We start from the raw sequence: 18,691 nt of genomic DNA on the forward strand, positions 1-18,691 counted from the left end.
TATCACTGGACAGGGAGAGGAGAGTGTGTCCAGTTTTTCACTCTTGTGACCATGGCTGTGATGAACCCCCCAGAACATCTCTTTGTGTGCTTGTCTGCTTGGTTCCTTAGGAGAAGGTGTCAGAAGCTGGAGCCAGCAGGATAGTAGGAAAAGGACTTGCAGTTAGGAGGTGTTTGATTCGCTTCTCCCCGTGCCCTGGCAGGCGGAGGTTCCCACTTACTTGGTCCCCGGGTCATCGTAGGAGGCCACCAGCACCAGCATGTCCTCTGGAATTTCTTTAAGGAATTTCACCAGGAGGCTAGCATCTGTGGGAGGAAGGAAAATTGACGTGCTGGTCATTTAGGAGAAAGACGGCTGGTCATTCTCATCCTCTCCTATGGCCCTAACGATCCAGGAATGCCCGGGCAGCCTGACACTGAGCTCCATCTGCACAGCGTGAGGGCATCTTCATTCAGCTGGTCTGGGGTGGGTTCTGGAATTTGAAAGTTTCCCAGGCGATTCTGCTCTGCAGCTGGGGCAAGAACCATGGTGTAAGGGCCCTTGGAGGCCTACCCCCCCCCCCAGGGGACCGAGCACAGTCACCTCTCAGGAGCTCCGCTGCCCCTTCTACACTGTTTAAGATGCACCCAGCCTGTCTGTGCTGACTTTAGAGGGTACACCCACTGGGCAACTCGGGCCACTGAGAGAGAACATGGGGCTCCCACAACTCTCCAGCTTAGGTCAAGGAGCAAGGCTCCGTTCACATCTCTAATGCCTGCCTGCACTTGAGAGATCTCTGGATTGAACACAGAGCAGGTCTGGGGACAGCACCTGGGGAGGCATCAACGTGCAGCTTGCCTCAATGACACTGATTTTTTTTCTGTTGTGCTTATTTTTATGGTCACCTTCCATTCATAAAAAAAGATAATGGCTTTCTACTTAGGGCAGTGATATAATTTCCTTTTAAGATATATTTATTTAGGTTAAAAAAAAGTGAATGAACTGATTTAAAGGAACACACGAACAGTGCAAATAGTACTCTGGATAAGGCATAACTTATACAGAGGGCTCTTGAACAGTGGAGGAAGTATGGGCAAGATCGGCCTGGTGGTCAAAGCAGGGGCTACATCTGTCAAAGGAGAATAATTAATAGCCCTGCTCAGAGCATTTCTGTAAAGCTCAAATGTGACAATGACTCTGGGCTTGCATTATAAGTGCATTATAAGTGCATTATAACAGAATTACAATTATTAGCAGGATTGGGTACATAATTTTCAGGGCCCAGTGCAAAATGAAAATGTGGGCCTTTTGTTGAAAAATTATTAATAATTTCAAGATGGTGAAGGCAGAGCATCGAATCAAGTTTCTTCTAAGCAAGGGGCCCTGTGTGACTTTCCTGCTCACAGCCTGCATGCCCGTGAAGTTGCCCTGATTCTTACTATTCTGTGGGTATCCCTTGAATTCAGAGGAAACATCAAGTCCCCCAAGCAAGGCCAGCCACCAACTTGTTCTGTAACACGGAGGCCTCCGGTCAATGACCACAGCAGCCCTTCAACTCTTGAGACAAAAAGTGGGAGCTCTGAAAGTACCATTAATTTGTTTGAGCCGTCAGCAGATATCAAGAGCTGGCTCTTGTCTGGAATGGACAGTGGATGTTTGGAAAAAATGAAGTGTGCCTTCTGATAACTATCTTCTCACTTCGAAAAGTCATATTTTTTTTGTCTTCTGTAGGAAGGGGCGACTTGTTCTCAAAAGGCTTCTGTTTCTTGTTCCCCATCAGCCATGGTTACATCCAAGTTTATGATAAAGCATTATAAAACTTGGTTTATCTTTTTTTTTCCCTTTTCATTTTGACAGATGACCTCCTTGCTTCCGAATCACATGGATGGAGTGAGGGAAGAGGGAAGGGAGATGAAGCGTCCCTGGGCTCCTCCCCAAGCCAGGCTGGGTCCCTCCCCCTGATTATTGCAGGTTATCATTTAATTCTCACATCCAGCTTATGAAGTGGAAGTCTATGGCTACCTCTATTTTATAGATGACAAAATCGAGGTTCAAGAGATGTCACCTGCCTCAGGTCACCAAACCTGAAATCTCTGACTCCAGAGATAACATTTTCCATAACCTGGTCCCAGGCCACGCTGGACAGAGAACAAATGAAGGTCCCTGCCCTCGGCCCATGGCCTGTCCCGCTCTCTCCTCACCCGTCTCCAGCTCTGTCCTGTACCAGGAGGGGCTTTGCATGCCTGCATGTGGACACCCACCCTGCCTGTCCAAGCTCTGTCATTGCCACCCTCTCCTCCAGCAGCAGCTGACCCCCGGCCACCCCTCAGTCCTATGGGTGTGTCTGTAGCATGGGGGGCACACCTGGAAGAGGTCTGCACGGGCCCTGATGCAGGCTCCAGGTGGGCACGTCCTCTGGCCCTGCAGACCCTATCTGTGAGGTGGGACTCGGCTGGAAGATGGCCATCGTGGGAAGCCCTGAGCCCAAGACACAGTCCCGGCTCCTGTCTCTAAGGATGCTGTCACAGGTCACCTTCTGAACACCTTCCCCCGCTGTGACTTCTGGGCAGCAGACTTCCATTTCCCACATTTCAGCCCCTCCTTCGTTTGTAAAGCCAAGAGGGCTTCCTGCTCTCTGCTGCTTGGTGATTTCTCCCCTTTTGGGCTCACATATTTAGGTGGGTGCAGTGAGGTAGGTTTTCCCTGGAGACGGAGGCAAAGGTGGGAGACTGAGGATAGAAGAAACAAGCTGATTGGCAGCAGCAGGGCCCTTCCATTCTGTGAGGAGCTTCTGGGGTGAGGGGTCTCATGCTCAGCGCCCTAGATGCCCGAGCCCAGAGATGGCCCTGTGATTGCGGGGACACAGAGTCGAGCCAGGCGCCGAGAAGGAGGCTGAGCTCAGTTCATCTATCCTGGCGGAAGCCAGTCCTTGCGGGGCCCAGACCTCTGCTGTCTTCAAGGGGCCACCCTGCTGCTTCTTCGCTCCTGCTGAGGCTCCTGTGTTGGTGGGGGGCTGGGTTGCCGGCTGGGCAGCAAGTGGCATATTGGGCCCGGGATTGATTCCACCACATTTGGAAGATGTCTCGAGCGCTGCGTGAGAGTCCCACCTCCACCCACAGCTTTGCCGGGCGGCCTGTCGGGGAGGAAGCTGCTGGTGGGGACTTAGGTATCCGGGCCTCCAGACCAGGTGAGTCGGTGGCCTGTTGCTGGGCCGTGCTAAGGACAAGGAGGAAGTGACTTCCTGAGTAAGGGGTGTCCATGGGTACAGAGAAGCTCAGAAAGCATGTCTATGTAGAGAGAGGAAAAGACATCTGCAGAAAGATGCAGAGAGCTTGGAGCCTCATAGCTGTCCTTTCTGGGCCTCAGGAGGCCTTGTCCTGTCCTTGGGCTCGATAACGACCCTGTGGCTTTAAAAAAATACCTTCTACCTAGCAGAGCAAACTGGGCCCCATTCCCTCCTCCTCAGCATTTCAGTGCACACGTGCCTGGCCTCCCACTGCCGGCACCAGCATTTCTTTGCCTGAAGGTCTTCTCCGGCCTCCACATCCTCCTTTGTACCCTGGGGCAGGCCAGAAGCGTGGAAGTGCCAAGGAATAGGGGTAGGAGCACCCGGGCTCCCTTGCCCCTCGGGGTGTCTCAGGGGCACATGTTCTACACTGGCTGCCCGCAGTGATCCATGGCTCCGTAACGCTCTGCACTGGCTGCCTTCCTTTCCCCGGCTCACTCCCCCACTCCCTACTGACATTCCCTGAGATCACCTCCTCCCAAATAAACACCCCACTTGAATCCTTGCCTCAGGATCTGCATCAGGGAGCACGCAGTAAGACAGCAGAAAGGAGTTTCAAAGGCAGCAGGATGGCCCCCCCACTGTGCCGCTTTCTGATTGGGTCCCTGGAAACAAGAGCCAAACTCCCTGGCACCCAGGTAGCCTCTTGCCACAGGAAGGAGCTCAGCCCGCCCTCGACTTCAGTGCCAACAGAGGTGCCTACCTCCAGAGTACATGTCGAAATATTTCTGTGTCATCACCTTTCCCGTGGTTCCTAAGGGATAAGAGAGCAGAACTATTATTTGCCGTAGCATGTCATTCTGTCTGTCATTTTGTGGAGAGTGGCTACTCTGTAGTCTAAGGTCTAAAAATAGAATAGAATAATAGTGGAACAAAATTAGGTCCTGTAGAAAGCATGCAGGACTAAATTAGGTGCCCAGTAACCATTGGGCTGATCTGAGAGGTACTAGCGCATAACGGTGCAGGGTTTCGGGAACTGAATGGAATCCAACCAGTCTGGGTTTGTGTTCTGCCCTGCCACTTCCTAATGCACGACTTAGCATTTGACCTCAATATTTGCATCTGTACCATGGGCTGTGGGAACTAAATGAGATGTATTTAAAATATATGCATGTGAGATAAATCTTACCTATAAAATAGTAACTAAAAAAACTACAACCATCATTACTATTATCACCTAAATAGGAACTCTGCAATTTGAATGTTCCAACTCTTGAAGGCAAAGGGATTTTCAGTGGGCTGAAGTGTACTCAGTGTCCTGAGTCCAGTAATCTAGATTGCCTTGGTGGGCTTTGCAAAGGGTACAAATCCTACAGGGAATCAGGTGTTCTGGAGGAAAATTGCAGTTCCTACCTTTGGCCACTGGATGGGGGTGTTGCAGAGGGGATGGCAGCTCTAGTTTTGCCTTCACTGCCCCCTCCCCCTAATTCAGTTGGTAGATTTGATAAGAGGGTGGTGACAGGCGCCTGGGTAGTGGCAGCTCTCCTGCCGGGTGGAAGCAGGCTCTCATTGCAGTCCCCCCTGAATTCTTGGAGCCACTAGTGTCCAAGCCCCTCCAGACCCTTCACGTGGGGCTCTTGGGAAAGAATCTATGAAGCCAGTGAAACTACTTTTGTGATCCTGTGCATTTGCGGATTTTTCTGGAACCGGGGGGGAGGAGGTGTAGTTTGAACAGTTTCTCAGAGGAATCCCTGCCATCTAAAAGGTTGAGAAGTAGCAAGCCTTTTGTTGTTCTGGCTCGTTATGTAGATGAGGACCATGAGGCCCTTAGAGTGATTTGTTAGACTTTCCCAGCTGGCATGTAGTAGGCGCTGCGCATGTGCTTGGACACATTTCTAGTCTAGCAGGTAGTTTCGCTGAGTGATTAAGACCTGGAGTCAGCCAGAGCCAGGTTCAAATCTAGATGATTGTATTGGCTGTGTATCCTGGGCAAGTTGCCCAGCCTCTCTGAGCCCCCATTTTTTACCTGGAGAACAGGGAAACTGAACAAAGCTGCCTTCTAGCATCGTGATGAGGGTCAGTGAAATAGCTAGCACACAGTAAGTGCTCGATAAATGTTAGCTCTCAGTGTTATCAGTGGTTGTTTTAATCTTTGGGCTTTGCGAGGGATGGGGAAGGAGGCCTCCGTCTGAGCCCATCTCCTGGGAGAATACTCAGGCGTTTTCTCCCACGGTGGTCCCTCTGGGGGAAGAGAAGCCCAGCAGGTTTCAGCCAGGTCGGCTGCAGCTGGAGCCCTTCCCTGCCCTCCCCACTGTGGGGTGAGTGGAGACAGGGTGGGACAGTTGAGGCTGCTACAGTCTCCTGGGGCCTGGTGTGCCGGGGGTGCTCTGAGACCGTCTGGAAGGGGCCAGCAGCAGGGGGAATCAGGCCTCCCTCTCCTTCTCAAGACTCTGGAGGAGGAGCGGCCCCCCTCAGCTTCCTGCCCCTCCTGGCCCACACCCTTCCTGGACTCCCAGGAAGTCGGCCAGGGCTGTCCTCTGACCCCTGTCCGGCAACGCTCCTCCTTTGTTCCAGGCTTTGACCCCTCCCCTGACGCAGCAGGCTTTCTTGGCAGACGGGAAATGGGTCCCCTAGGAGCAAAGGGCCAGGGTTCCAATCCTACCCTGTCACTTCCTAAGTGTGGTCGTGTGGTCACACTGCACACAAGCTTGAACCCTTTTTCTCCTGAGTGTCCATTGTGCCCTTTTTCCATCTGCCCTGACCTTTCTCCCAGGAATAGCTCTTAGATCCAGGCAAATGGACCCTGTTCCCCAGATCATGTAAGAGCTGAAGACAGACAGGAGGGGCTCGGCTGGGGCCACACCGCCCGGTCCTTCTCGGCCCCTGTAACCTACCCCCTCCTGAAACATGTCCCTGTTCCTGGCTTGGCCTGCAGTTGGCTTCCTGTTCATCACCTGCTGGAGATGCAGGGTTACTGAGACTGTGGGCCTCCCTGGGTCTCCCTGCCTCTAGCCTCTCTAGTCCAAGCTCGAAGGAGGTTTCAGGAAGGCAGGGCTGGGCCCTCAGGCCCTGCTCAAAGCCTTTCCAAGGCTCCCTGTTCTGCTCTGCTTCAGGTCCACACTTCTTAGCAGGACACTTAGCCCCTCATCCTCTGGCCCTGCTGGTCCCCCAGCCTCACCTCTCACCACCCTGCTTCTGTGTTATAGCCAGAGAGAGGCTGTGTGGACCCCCAAGCCTCTCTCCTCCTTCTTCCCTTCCCTGCGCCCTGCACAGTGTTGCCCCTGCCTGGAAGGAGCCTCCCTCTTTTCTCCTGGTCAACCCCTACCATCCCTCAGGCCTCAGCTGACCATCACCTCCCTCTGGAAGCCTCCTCCCCCGACTACCTCCGCTGCCAGCTCTGTGTCCCGATCCCAAAGCTGTGTTTCCTTTTCCTTCATATGTGCTCACCACCTTCTGATTTTTTGTGAACTTCATGGGTGCCCACAGGGGGTTGTCAAGCCTGGGTCTGTCCTTCTAGTTCACAGGTGACCCCCAGAACTCCATACGGGGCCTGGCCCACAGTAGCTGCTGTGGCTCTTTGCTGAATGAGTGAATGAAGGCGTGCACTCAGCTTGTAATCTCACATTGTCCCCTATGGTTTCATGGGTGTTGGTTTAAGCCCAGACGGGGTCACGTTTCATAGCAGCAGCGTATCCTCCTGAGATAGGTGCACCTGGCAGGGACCTGGCCATGACTGCAGGGCAGACCAGCTCTTTTAGACCTGTTCCCACAGGCCAGCCAGGCTTCAGAGCGTGGTGGGGGCCGGCTGGCGGGGGGGTGGATCGGCAACTCACCGTTCACCAGGGCGATGTTCAGGCCTCTGCCCACGTTGTTTTTCACAGGACTCATGATCCTGAAGAGAAAGAAGAAAAACAAAATACAACAGTTGGTCCCGAGTGTGGAGTGAACACTCTGGAACTCTGAGAGGGCCCACATGGTGTGATGCCGAAGCATCAGGAAACACACGGAATTATCTGGGCCATCTGTTTTCTCCTGGGAACGAGCGGTGGGCTGGATTCTCTGAGGAGTCTCTCATGGCACGTTTGGACCAGAACAGTCTGCCCAGGGAAGAGGGAGGGTCCCTGCCCGGGGCTCGGAGGTGCTGGAGGCAGGGTCAGCCCATGTCCCCAGGCTAGGTGGAAGGCAGAGCCTGGAAAGTTGCTCCCGTCCTGCCATGTCTGGGATCCCCAAGTGGAGCCCAGCTGTGTTCCTGCGGCCCAGCATCCATACCCCGTCCTCTGGTATCCCTGGGAAAAGTGTACTTCTCCGTCTCAGGCCAGGAGGTTCTCAGCACTGACCTCTCTCCCAGGCCTGGACAAGCCGGTATCCTGTGCCCCTGGTCACAGTGATCGGGCCAGTGTGGTCATGTGACCCAGGCCAGCCAATGAGTCCCAGCCCCGGGACTTTTGCAGGGTTAATTCAGATGGGAAAGCTCTTCCCAGTGGGGTGCTAGACAGGGCTGTTATGTCAACCCAGCTGGTGGCCTCCCTCCTTCACCACATGAAGAAGTCCATTTTCAGTAGAGAAAACCGAATCTAATGACAGAGGAAAGCAGAGCTGAAGGTAGTGTGAGAGGGAGCCCTGATGACTTGGTTTGAACCCCTGGATTCAGCTGGTGCTGGAGCCCACTGCCTCTGGCCTTTTGGGTATGTGAACCAGTAGGTTTCCTTGTTTTGCCTAAATGATTTGGATCTAGGTTCAGAATCCGTACTAAAACACCTGTCTCTGGCTTCTTTTGTAGGATGAACTTGCTGTCCCAGAGACTTTACTACCTAGAAAGCCTGGTATATAGTCTTTCTCCTGTGCCTGGGTAGAAGCCCTGGCACCTGCTGCATCTGGGCTTTGATACCTGGACCCTGATCTTGAACACTCCCCTTAGGCATCCCCCGTCATAGGAAGCCCAGCAGCTTGGCTATCAGACAGACCTGAGTTCAAATCCTGGCTCTACCAAGGGTTAGCTGGCTAACAGTGTCTGAGCCTCAGTTTCCTCATTTTTACAAAGGGGAGGATTATCGCCCCACCTCCAGGAGTGCTGGGGGATTGAGCGAGACGATGCTGTAAGGCGTCTAGCAAGGTGCTGGCAGATTTGCAAGATGTTAGGATTATTATCATGTGTGACCCAGCCACCCAGAGTAAAAGGAAGCATGTCGAAGGTGTGGTCTGGTCTCTAGGGCCTGCCCTCGAGGCCTCTGAACTTGCTAATGAGTGAATTAATGAAAGAAAAGAAAAGAAATGCCAGAAACTTACGTTTGGCCTTCAAAGCACATGGAGGGGCCCACGACGTTGGCGGCCCCGCTGCTGATTTTAAACGCAAAGAAGTTGTCTGGGCAGGATTTGCTGAGGCCACACTTGGTCTTCACCAAGCGTGAAGCTGGGGAGGGAACGGAACAGCTTTGGTGGCGGCAGCTAAGGAAGGGGCCCAGGAGGAGGAGAGGGGCAGGGACGGGGGGCCAGCTCAGGGGCTCCTCCAGAGATGCCTCCCCTGACCACCTAGGTCTGCAGATTTGCCCCTTTCTGTGCTCCCACAGTGCTTCCAACAACCCCATCAAAGACACGGGACGCTGCGTGTCTGACCACCCAGCGTTCATTTCCGGGTTTCCCCGCACAGCCGCAGCCCTGGCACAGCTCCTGGCTGCCCGCAGGCCTTCGGTAACTGTGTGCGGAACAGCGAGTGGTGGTTAATGACCCGAGTCACCGTGATTAAGGGATTCTCTTGAGAACCTTCTCTTGAGACATGGCAGCCTTTTGAGCTCACAGAGGCCCCTGTTGACAAGCTCCTGGGGGCCCAGCATGGTGGGTGGGAGCGCTTCTCACCAGCCAGGTTCCCTTGAGCAAGTCTTCAAACTCCCTGCAAATCTGCTCCTTCATCTGTGAAATGGGCTAATGATGGTACTTCTCCACTGGGTTCTTGTCCGGGATTAATGAACTCAGGTTAATGCTCAGTGCTTATTGGCTATTCTTCTTATCACTCATTTCCGGAGCACTTACTTTGGACCAGACCCTGAGATTCAAAGGTGGTTCTGGAACTTCCCTCCCGGGGCTTAGCATGGCCCCTGGAACCCACTGAGGACTCAATATGTGGGACCTCTGATTATCGTGGCTGCTATTAAGACCTGCATCCTCTCCACACGGCCCTCCCAGGGCAAACTCTGGAGGCCTGTGAAAGGCGGGAGAGGCAGATGCGCCCCCAAACACAGCCGCTGAGATGTCACCCGCACTTTCAGCCTGGCAGTTTCTAACTTATATTCATGCATGTTGTTTTAACACCACCTGGCAGTTCAGAAGGTGCCAGGAGGGAGGACTGGGTAAAGAGGGAGTTAGAGAAAGTTCATGCAAACGGGAGCAGTGATCAGACAGCCTTTCTCTCCTTCAGCCCCTGCGCCAGGCGTCTGGCTGAGCCGCGCCAGTGAGTGCCTGGAGCAAACCCACAGGCTTCCCAATAGACGCTGGCACACGCCAGGGCCTTGCTGCCTGCCAGGCACTGTGGCAAGCCCTTTATCTTTACTGTCTTGTTAAATCATCCCCATAACTCCTGTGCCTGCCATATAGGAGGCACTCGATAAATCTTCACTGAATGAACACCTAGAGCATTTGGGCGGGTCTGAGCCCAAGCTGGGAGGGTGATTAGGGTCTCCAGGGCCTAGAGGGAGCCTTAATGGGAATCAGGAAAGAGCGTCCCTCTGGGGGGACACAGCCCGCTAGTGCCAAGCTCGGCAAGCCTGTGGTGCCTCGGGGTGGGTGATGGTGCCCCTTCTTAGGAGCGAATGTAGCCTGCACCACAGGGCTCCCCTGGTGGAGTGGGCGGCCCTGATGATCTGAGCAGAAAGCCCATCCCAGGCTCTCGTTCCCCACCCCGAGTGCCAGCATACAGGCCTGGTGGGTGTAACCAGAGCTCCACCTGGGACACTATCACCAGAGAGTGAGGGCCGGGAGTGGAGACACCCCCAAGTGGCTCAGGAGGGGGATGGCTGGAGATGTGGACCCGACGTCCCTACCCCTCCCTCTGGACAGATGAGGGTGAGGCTGGGAGGGGTCCTCTTCTCCTATGAGCCTGGGGGCTCCACCTCCGCCCCCCCAGAGAGCCCAGTTTACTTTCGAATCCAGAGGTTTTCACCTTGCCAGAGGGGCTGGGCCAGGCTTCGGGGACCACCCTGGAGTTTGCCCAGAGCCTAATCAACAGCAGCTGAGTCGGATAAACCCCATGTCAACAGGCTGGCTTAGCAAGCTTTTCCCAAATTGATTTTCTGACCATCCAGCCTTCACGGTCAAGCTACTGGATGAGGGGGAGGAGGCCCAGGGGTCTCAGTCACTGGGAGGCAGGGGATTTGCTCTGTGGGTTTGGGTTTCAGGGGTTTCCTAAGCTGCCCAACCCCTCTGGGAACCCAAGAGGCTGGCTGTTGCTCAGGGCATGGAACTGAGCACTGGAGGGGAGTTGCAGTCAGGGAACTCGGGCCGACTTCAGTCATCTGCTGTGTGACTTGCCAGAAAACTCTCCCTTTTGCTTAAAAGTGCCAACTGTAAAATGAGGGAGTTGGTTTAGATCAGGGTTGTCAAACAGGTTTCCTCTTCAATGTTAACGGATCTACTATTAAAGGCTTAATGATAAAGCCTTGAGGCTACCTGTGGGCTTGGAGGGAAAGAGTGCTGGGATGGATTGGTGGTGTCTACTGTGGGAACCGGTGAAGGTGAGAGGCAGCACGTGTGCTTGGATTTGCCTTCCCCCCAGCAGGTGACGTCTGAGTGTTCAGCACCAAGATGCTGTGTGACAGTGTCTACTTCACAGTGTGACTCAGGAGGCTTCAGCGAGACAGGGTTCAGGGTGTGGGGTGAATGGTTTGTGTTGGTGCACAGTCTTTGCTCTCTGTAATACCACAGTGCACGGGGGCTCCCATGCCCTTTTCTTTTCTTTTTTAATATTTATTTATTTGGCTTCACTGGGTCTTAGTTGTGGCATGTGGGATCTAGTTCCCTGACCAGGGATTGAACCCATGCCCCCTGCATTGGGAACACAGAGTCTTAGCCCCTGGACCACCAGGGAAGTCCCCTCCATGCCCTTTTCAGTCAGGGAAAGTCCCACTCCCCGAGCTGCATCCCCCTTCAGTCACCACCATGTTGGTGTGGAAAGGGGGACTCGGAGGTGTTGTCTCTTGTAAGGAGGTGTTGAGAGGGTGGGCTCTGGATTAGATGGGGAGGTTGACTCCCTCCCTGCCATTTACAGCTGCATTGCCTTGGCCAAGAGATTTCACCTCTCTGAGCCTCAGTTTCCTCATCTACAAAATGGTGATACTTATGGCATCCACATAGGGTTGTGGTGAGGATTGCATGAGATGCCTGTAAAGTTCTGAATACAGTGTCTGGCACACAGTAGGCACTCAATCACTGTTACTGTTATCATCACCATAATTGTCCCTTCCTTCCACCTTCTCTGCGCTTCTCTGCACTGTTCAGACGTCTCAGCACTCCTGCCTTCCCAGTGCTCTCTCCACTCCCCACACTTGCGTCCCTGACTCAGCAGCCAAGTTCTCCACTGGAGCCCCAGCAATCCTGCCCCTAGGCCTTTGCACAGGCCAGTCTCTCCTCCACAAGGCACAGCTAAATAGCCGCCTCCTCCCTGAAGCCTTCCCTGACACCTTCCCATTGGAAGCAGGCGGCCCTCCTGGAGCCCAGGGCATGTCGCCCCACCTCTCTTGGCACATATGGCCCTTCTGCCCCCTTAGACTATCAGCACCCCCTTCTGTTTGCCTCTGGGGGCCCCTGTGGTGCTCAACATGGCCCTGGTACTTTGGAGCAGGAAACATAAGCCAATTCTGGGGTCATTGCAATGATGATAATAAACACAGCCCGCATCCTTGGGGCTCCCAGCCGGGTCAGGGGATGAGAGAGGGGGGCAGGGTGGGTGCAGTCCAGACTGCAGGCTGGGGGTGCTGGGGAAGGGAGACAGTTGAGCTCCCCCATGAGTCCGAATGGCTGAGAAGGGGCCACAGGGCTGGGGGCTTTGGAAGGCACCATCAGGCCATGGAAAGAGTGAGCCGGGCAGACTCTGGGAACCAAGTTTTTTCTAGAACCTTCAGGGCTGGGACTAGAGACCCTGGAACACCTCACCCTAAGGGAAATGGGGCTGAGTCGACACTCACGGTTCTCCTTGTAGAATGAACCTGTTGGAGAGAAGACAGCATCTGGTTAGAAAGTGCTTTGGGCCCCTGCACAGGGTGGATGCTGGGGGCTGGGGGGTGGGAAGAAGGGAATTCAGAGAGGTGTTGGCCTGGCCAGGTGCGGTCCCTGTCCCGTGGCAGGGGTTGAAATGAGTTGAAAGTCCCATCTGGTCTGGAAGTCCTCCCTAATTTGCCACTGTCACCACTTCTCTCTCTCACGCGCAAACACACACACACGCACATACACACAAAGCATGCACAGATGCACACACACGTATGCAATACACTTACACATGTGCATAGACACACACGTGCGTGCGCACACACACACGCACATACACACAAAGCGTGCACACATGCACACAGACGCATGCAATACACTTACACACGTTCATAGAGACACATGTGCGTGCACACGCACACACACACGCACACAGAGGACTCTCTCATGGTTAAAAAGAAGCAGACCTCTTTTGTGAGGCCCACTGGACTTGGAGCCTGACCGTGTGTGACCACGTGTGAGTTTTCTCCTCTGGGGCTCGGCCTCCTCGCCCGCGCAGTGGGGGCCATCGCACCCACTCTCGCCGGCTGTGGAGAAGAGCCAGTGAGAGGCGCCGAGAGCCCTGGCTTCGGCCAGGGAAGGACGGGATGGTGTGGCTGTCACTGCTCGGGCCTGGAGCATCCCTTCCCGACTCCCGCAGCTCCGAACGTCTGAACAGGCTTCACGTCTTAGCTGTGCCGCGTCCCGCTTATTTCTGCGGTTCTACGTCCGGTCTCCCACCAGCTGGGTGCTAACTCCTAGAGGACAGGGCCCCCAGGGGACACAGAAATGCCGGCGGGGAGCGGGGGATCTCTCCTTTTTGGGGGACACCCACACTGACACACTTTCCGTTTGGTCCTTGAGAAGCTGTCCCCCTACCCTTGCCTCCAAGGCCCGAGGGGTATCACGTGTCCCAGGCTGGGCCAGTTATAGCGTTACATTCGTCTGGAGTCGGAGCCCTTCTAGGGGTTGATATGTGGCCCCGGGGGAGAGAGAAGCATCTTTCAGCTGAGCTACAAGGTGAACATCCAGAGAGCTGGTAGCCACCAGGCCTGCCTGGGAGAGAAAGCTGCCCATGGAATGAGGTTAAATAGCAAGGAGCAGAGCCCAGGGACACAGAGATAGACTCTGGGGCCTTTGCCGGGGCCCCTAGATCCAGCCACACCTAAGGTCTGATGCCATGGGCTTCCCAATGACCTGACTCAAAAGACATCCCATTTTGTTTAAACTGCTTACAGTTGGGTCTGTCACTCCCGTCTGAAAGAACCCTGCCCAATTTATGAGGTAAATCAGAAATTCCTTAATCACCTGATTTCTGTGTCATGGACCCCTTTGGTGATTTGGAAAAGCCTATGAACTCCCCTTAGAGTAAATTTATTCCCACTTCTCTTGAGACACTCAGCACTTCCTACTCTACCAGACGGCAAGTTATTAAATGCATAAAATAAAATAGATTGGATTAAAAAGGAAACCAACTATGTATCAAGATAATAATAAAAACATTAGAAAATTTTGTGCTATAGTAATATATGTGCTTCCATATTAATGCATGAAATCATCAGGTGGGGTGCATGCAACCAGGTCAGGAGTGTTTGAAGTAAATGAAGGTTCCCCTTTCCGTGCCTGAGCACACCAGTGGTTTTGGATGGCTGCTTTTCCCACTGGTTACATTTCCTGCCACTGTAAGCATTTTGCAAGACTCAGGTCATGTTAATGCACTTCCATTTTTGTATATTCTATACAGTAAGTCCCCTATATATGAATGAGTTCCATTCCGAGAGCACATTCCTAAGTCCAATTTGTTCGTACGTCCAACAAAGTTAGCCCAGGTACCCAACACAATCGGCTATATAGTACCGTACTGTAATAGGTTTATAATACTTTTCACTCAAATAATACATAAAAAGCAAACACAAAAAATAAAGAAAACATTTTCAGTCTTACAGTACAGGACCTTGAAAAGTACAGTAGTACAGTACAACAGCTGGCATACAGGGGCCGGCATCGAGTGAACAGGCAAGAAGAGTTACTAACTGGAGGAGGGAGAGGAGGTGGGAGACGGTAGAGCTGAAGGATCGTCAGCAATAGGAGAAGGAAGGCAAGCTGCATGTGACAATGTATGCCAGACACGTGAACTAACTCACGTGACTGGAGCTGGGGCCACGTGTTCCTCATTCTGGGGTCTTTGGGACCTAACACAGAACAGTTGCTTGATGATCGTTGGGGGGAGTGTTGATTTGTCAAACCCCAGGTGGTTGAGTTCTGAGAGGGAAACAACATCTGGGGGCTCCTTTCAATTACTCCCCTCTCCCACCCTAAGCTGAGGCTCTCTTCTCTAGAGCTTACTCCTGAGCTCCCCTCCTGCTCTGAGCCTCCTGTGCTGGTCTGGCACATCTCCTCCAAGTCCAGCAGCACAGCCAAGTCAATCTCTAGTCTGTAAAAGTAGGGCCTAAGATATGTATCCATATAAGTCATCCTGACCTGGGTGCGGGCCATGCTCGACAAGAAGCACATGAGGTAAGGGCCCTCTGAGATTCCACTGGGGGAGTCTGTGTTAGAGGCAGGGTGATTGGCTTCTCACAGCTGTGAAGCCATGAGCTGGTCTGGGCCACTAGAGGTTATTATGTTTGATTATGTCGATGGAGGTGGTTCTTGGTCTTTAAGGAGGACGAATCCAGAGGTAGAAATTCCTTCCCTTTCTCTCCTCCCTTTGAAAGGATTTGGATCTGGGAGACCTGTGTTCTCATTCCTGTTCTGACATCTACAAGGGACATTTGGGCAAGTTTCTTAATTTCCCTGAGCTTCTCTTTTTCTCGGACCACACATAAAACCACAACATGAGGTCATGCATGAGTCCACTCCACAAACATACCATGAATCACCCCACAGGGCATTTGTGCAGATTAAATGAGACCATGCACGTAGAGCAGCTAGCATCCATCACCCATCCATCATACATCCACCCATCATCCATGTATCCACCCATCATCCATCTATCCATCCATCATCCATCTAGCCATCCACCCATCCATCCCTCTTTCTTTCACTTAGCAAATGTTTCCTGAGCATCTGCTCTGAGGTGCTAGAGAGATGGATGTACACAAGGCAAAATTCTGGCCATCAGGAAGCTCACATTCTATGCGATGGGGATAGGCAACAACCAAGTAAACAAATAAACAAACAACCTAATGATGGATGATAATGATGTTCTGAAGGGAATAGGCTGACATGAAAGACTCTAAACTAAGAAAAGCGGGTGCAAGTATAGCTGGGGTGGTAACGGAAGGCCTCTCTGAGGCAGTAACATTTGAGCAGAGGCTTGAAGGCTGAGAAGGAGCTGGCCACAGGGAGGTCTGAGTAAAGAGGGTTCCAGGCTGCGGGAACAGCAAGTACAGGTGGAAGGCACTCAAGGCCCGGGCAATTTTCTCCCTCCCTTCTTTTCTTCTTCCCTCTGTCCTTCCTTCTTGGGTCACATTTCCAAAATGGCCCTTGATGCAGGCACATGTTCTGGCCAGGGCCTTGGGACACTTCTCTGGCCCCCATGGGCTCCCAGCCTTCCTGACAGCCTGGGGGTTCCTCTTCTCCCACCCCGAACGCCTCGGGTCCCAAGGGCAGTCCGCACTTTGCCATGTCTGGCCACTTCCTGGGTCACCCAGGGATGGAATAGATCCTTGGCCCCTAGCCCTGGTCCATAGGCCTTGCCCCAGTAGTGAGCTCCACTCACCCATCCAGCGGGGCAGGCGGTTGGTTTTCATGTTGAAGTTGATATAGCTGCGGACAAAGACCCATGTGATGACCAGGCAAAAAATGAGGGCCAGGAGGTGAAGCAGACCTGCAGAGCAAGGAGATGCTGCCATGAGACCGCAGCACCAGACCACATTAAAAGGCCAGGCAGCAAGACTACATGTGGGTCCTTCCCAAATCCCCTCAGCGAGACCACATCCTGTAGGTCCGGACCCTGCCCACACTGTGGACCAGTCCACGGCCTGCATGGCGAGGCCAGTGTGAGTCTACGTGATGACCAAACAGTGAGATCATGCTGCAAGGTTACATGGCAGTGTTCCCCAAAGTAGGGCCGCTGGGAGGGAGGGTTAGAAATGCACCTTCCTGGGCTCCACTTAGCGCTCCAGAGAGCATCTCTGGGGTGAGGCCTGGGAATCAGCACGCTGAGGGGAGGCCTGAGAACTGTGGCAGGAGAGCAGGAGGCAGGTGAGCCCTGGCATGGGAGGCAGGAAGGCTCAGGGCGGCCACCTGCCGCTGTGTGACCTCGGGCAGGGGCTCAGCACCTCTGAGCTGGGGTTCCTCAGTCACAGAGCAGACGGGGCGATGCCCTTGCTGCCGAGCCCGTGGCTTGTTGGGAAGGAGGTGATAGTTGTCGCCACTAGGCAGCCTCCAGGGTGGCTTGGGGGTGGGGCTGGTCTCCTGTATTTTCCATCCACTCCCCCCGAAAGCCACCACAAATAACACACATTTCCACAGTGAAGTATTGCTCTCTGTAGGAACACGCGCCAGCCTAGCCTATGCGGCCTCCCCTGCCTCACAGCCGTATTGCTCCCCATCCCCTCATGCATCACTGAGGAGCAACTCCACACACATGATGGACCACCAGAGCCCCCGGCCGCTCTCCCTTTCCTCACTCTTCCGGGAAGGCTGCACTACACCTCCCACCTCAAGGACTCTGGTGGTCCCACAGCCTTGGGTGTCAAATCTAACCATCAGGCCAAGTTCCCTTGCTCCTTGCCTGACCTCCCTCTCCATCTATGGCCATACCACCCTGAACACGCCCGATCTCGTGTGACCTCCCTCTCTGCACCCCCCTTGCTCCTCAGCCCTGAATTCAGCTGTGGCCTCCTGCTGGTCTCAAGCTACTGGGGTGGGGGAGAAGGCCCTCTGGATCCCATGGGGCGGGGTCAGGTCTGTGGGGTCCTCGTCTTCTAGGGCATCGGCTCACATTATACGGCGCTCATTTTGTGTCGGGTACTGGGCGAACGGCATTTACACACATTATTTCAGTTCATCCTGGCAGTAACCCTCTGTGTTGTACGCTATTGATTACCCCCATTGTACAGATGAGGAAACTGCAGCTGGGAGAGCTGGTCACTAGGCTAGTAGGTGACAGGGGGGACCTGAACCCGGGGAAGTAAGCTGACTCTAAAACTTGTGCTTGGGACTTCCCTGGTGGTGCAGTGGATAAGACTCCACGCTCCCAATGCAGGGGGCCCCGGTTCAATCCCTGGTCAGGGAACTAGATCCCACATGCATGCCGCAACTAAGGAGCCGGTGAGCCTCAACTAAGGAGCCCGCAAGCTGCAACTAAGACCCAGTGCAACCAAATAAATAAACCTTAAAAAAAAAACAAACTCATGCTCTTCAGGGAACTATATTTAATATCCTGTGATAAACCATAATGGAAAAGAATATAAAAAAGACTGTATATATGTATAACTGAATCATGTTGCTGCATAGCAGAAATTAACACAACATTGTAAATCAACTATACTTCAATAAAAATAAATAAATAAAACTTGCTCTCAACTTTCTCCTGGTGTTTGAAAATATAAATGAATTGTGTCAGTTTCCTATTTGGTGCCTCAGTTTCCCTTCCTGTACAAAGAGGGTACAGTATGAGGGTGTAGACCAGAACGCAAAGGCCTCTCCTTGTGCCCAGCCTTGTGGTTTGAGGATTCTAGAATAGCCCTCCTTGAGGCAAATATTTTGTCTGTAATTGCCAACCACAGTGAAGTATTTCCAAGATAGGGTGAATCTCCATGATCCCAGCCAGATGGGGCCATGGTGCTGAAGTTTCTGTAGTCCTTCAGCCTTGAGGCAGGAAGTCACCTCTTATACTCTTGCAAGCTCTCCCTGTATTGGTTTCCTCCTGGAATTCTGGCCTGACTAGTTGAGAACAAATAAAACCAAGTGACCTCTGAGTCAAGGATGGGCAGACACTGCTGGCAGAAAAGGATTTCCAAAACCAGTTTCAGACCTCAACCTTGAGGCTTAGAATCCTCAGAGCCTGGCCCTACCTGACACTCTCATTCTGTCCAGGTGAAGAGTGGCTTGGGGTCAGTGTTCCTGTGGAGAGAAGAAAATAAAATTGGAAACTGGTATCTAGGGTCTGAAAGGAACAAGACTGAAGATGAGGAAAGGGTACCTAAAACGGAGGGGATCATGGTCCTTTCAGTTTTGTTCCTCATCATCTGCCATGTGTTCCTTCTCTGCCTCCACCTCTTCTTCACTTTTGCCTCTGTAATT

General features: G+C 53.1%; 1 protein-coding gene and 1 long non-coding RNA gene across 5 annotated transcripts in view; one reads left to right on the forward strand and one right to left on the reverse strand.

Annotated features, from left to right (window-relative positions):
* Positions 1–18,691, forward strand: part of LOC309637552 — a 398,176-nt gene that overhangs the window by 162,619 nt on the left and 216,866 nt on the right. The window lies entirely within an intron of this gene.
* FAM3D (FAM3 metabolism regulating signaling molecule D) overlaps positions 1–18,691 on the reverse strand; it is a 32,722-nt gene that overhangs the window by 10,676 nt on the left and 3,355 nt on the right. For 3 of the 4 annotated variants that reach the window (XM_082412380.1, XM_082412379.1, XM_082412382.1), the window contains exons 2-8: positions 18,463–18,511; positions 16,161–16,268; positions 12,379–12,399; positions 8,492–8,615; positions 7,039–7,097; positions 3,969–4,019; positions 221–305 (exon numbers count right to left, since the gene is read on the reverse strand). In XM_082412380.1, the coding sequence (XP_082268506.1) occupies positions 221–305; positions 3,969–4,019; positions 7,039–7,097; positions 8,492–8,615; positions 12,379–12,399; positions 16,161–16,268; positions 18,463–18,475 (461 nt within the window). In that variant the 5' untranslated portion in view covers positions 18,476–18,511. Of the gene's footprint in view, positions 1–220; positions 306–3,968; positions 4,020–7,038; positions 7,098–8,491; positions 8,616–12,378; positions 12,400–16,160; positions 16,269–18,462; positions 18,512–18,590; positions 18,684–18,691 lie in introns of all 4 variants that reach the window. The other variant, XM_082412381.1, reaches the window with a different exon arrangement.

The sequence above is a fragment of the Balaenoptera physalus genome (genome assembly GCF_965194825.1).
Source record: "Balaenoptera physalus genome assembly, chromosome: 11".
Taxonomy (NCBI): domain Eukaryota; kingdom Metazoa; phylum Chordata; class Mammalia; order Artiodactyla; family Balaenopteridae; genus Balaenoptera; species Balaenoptera physalus.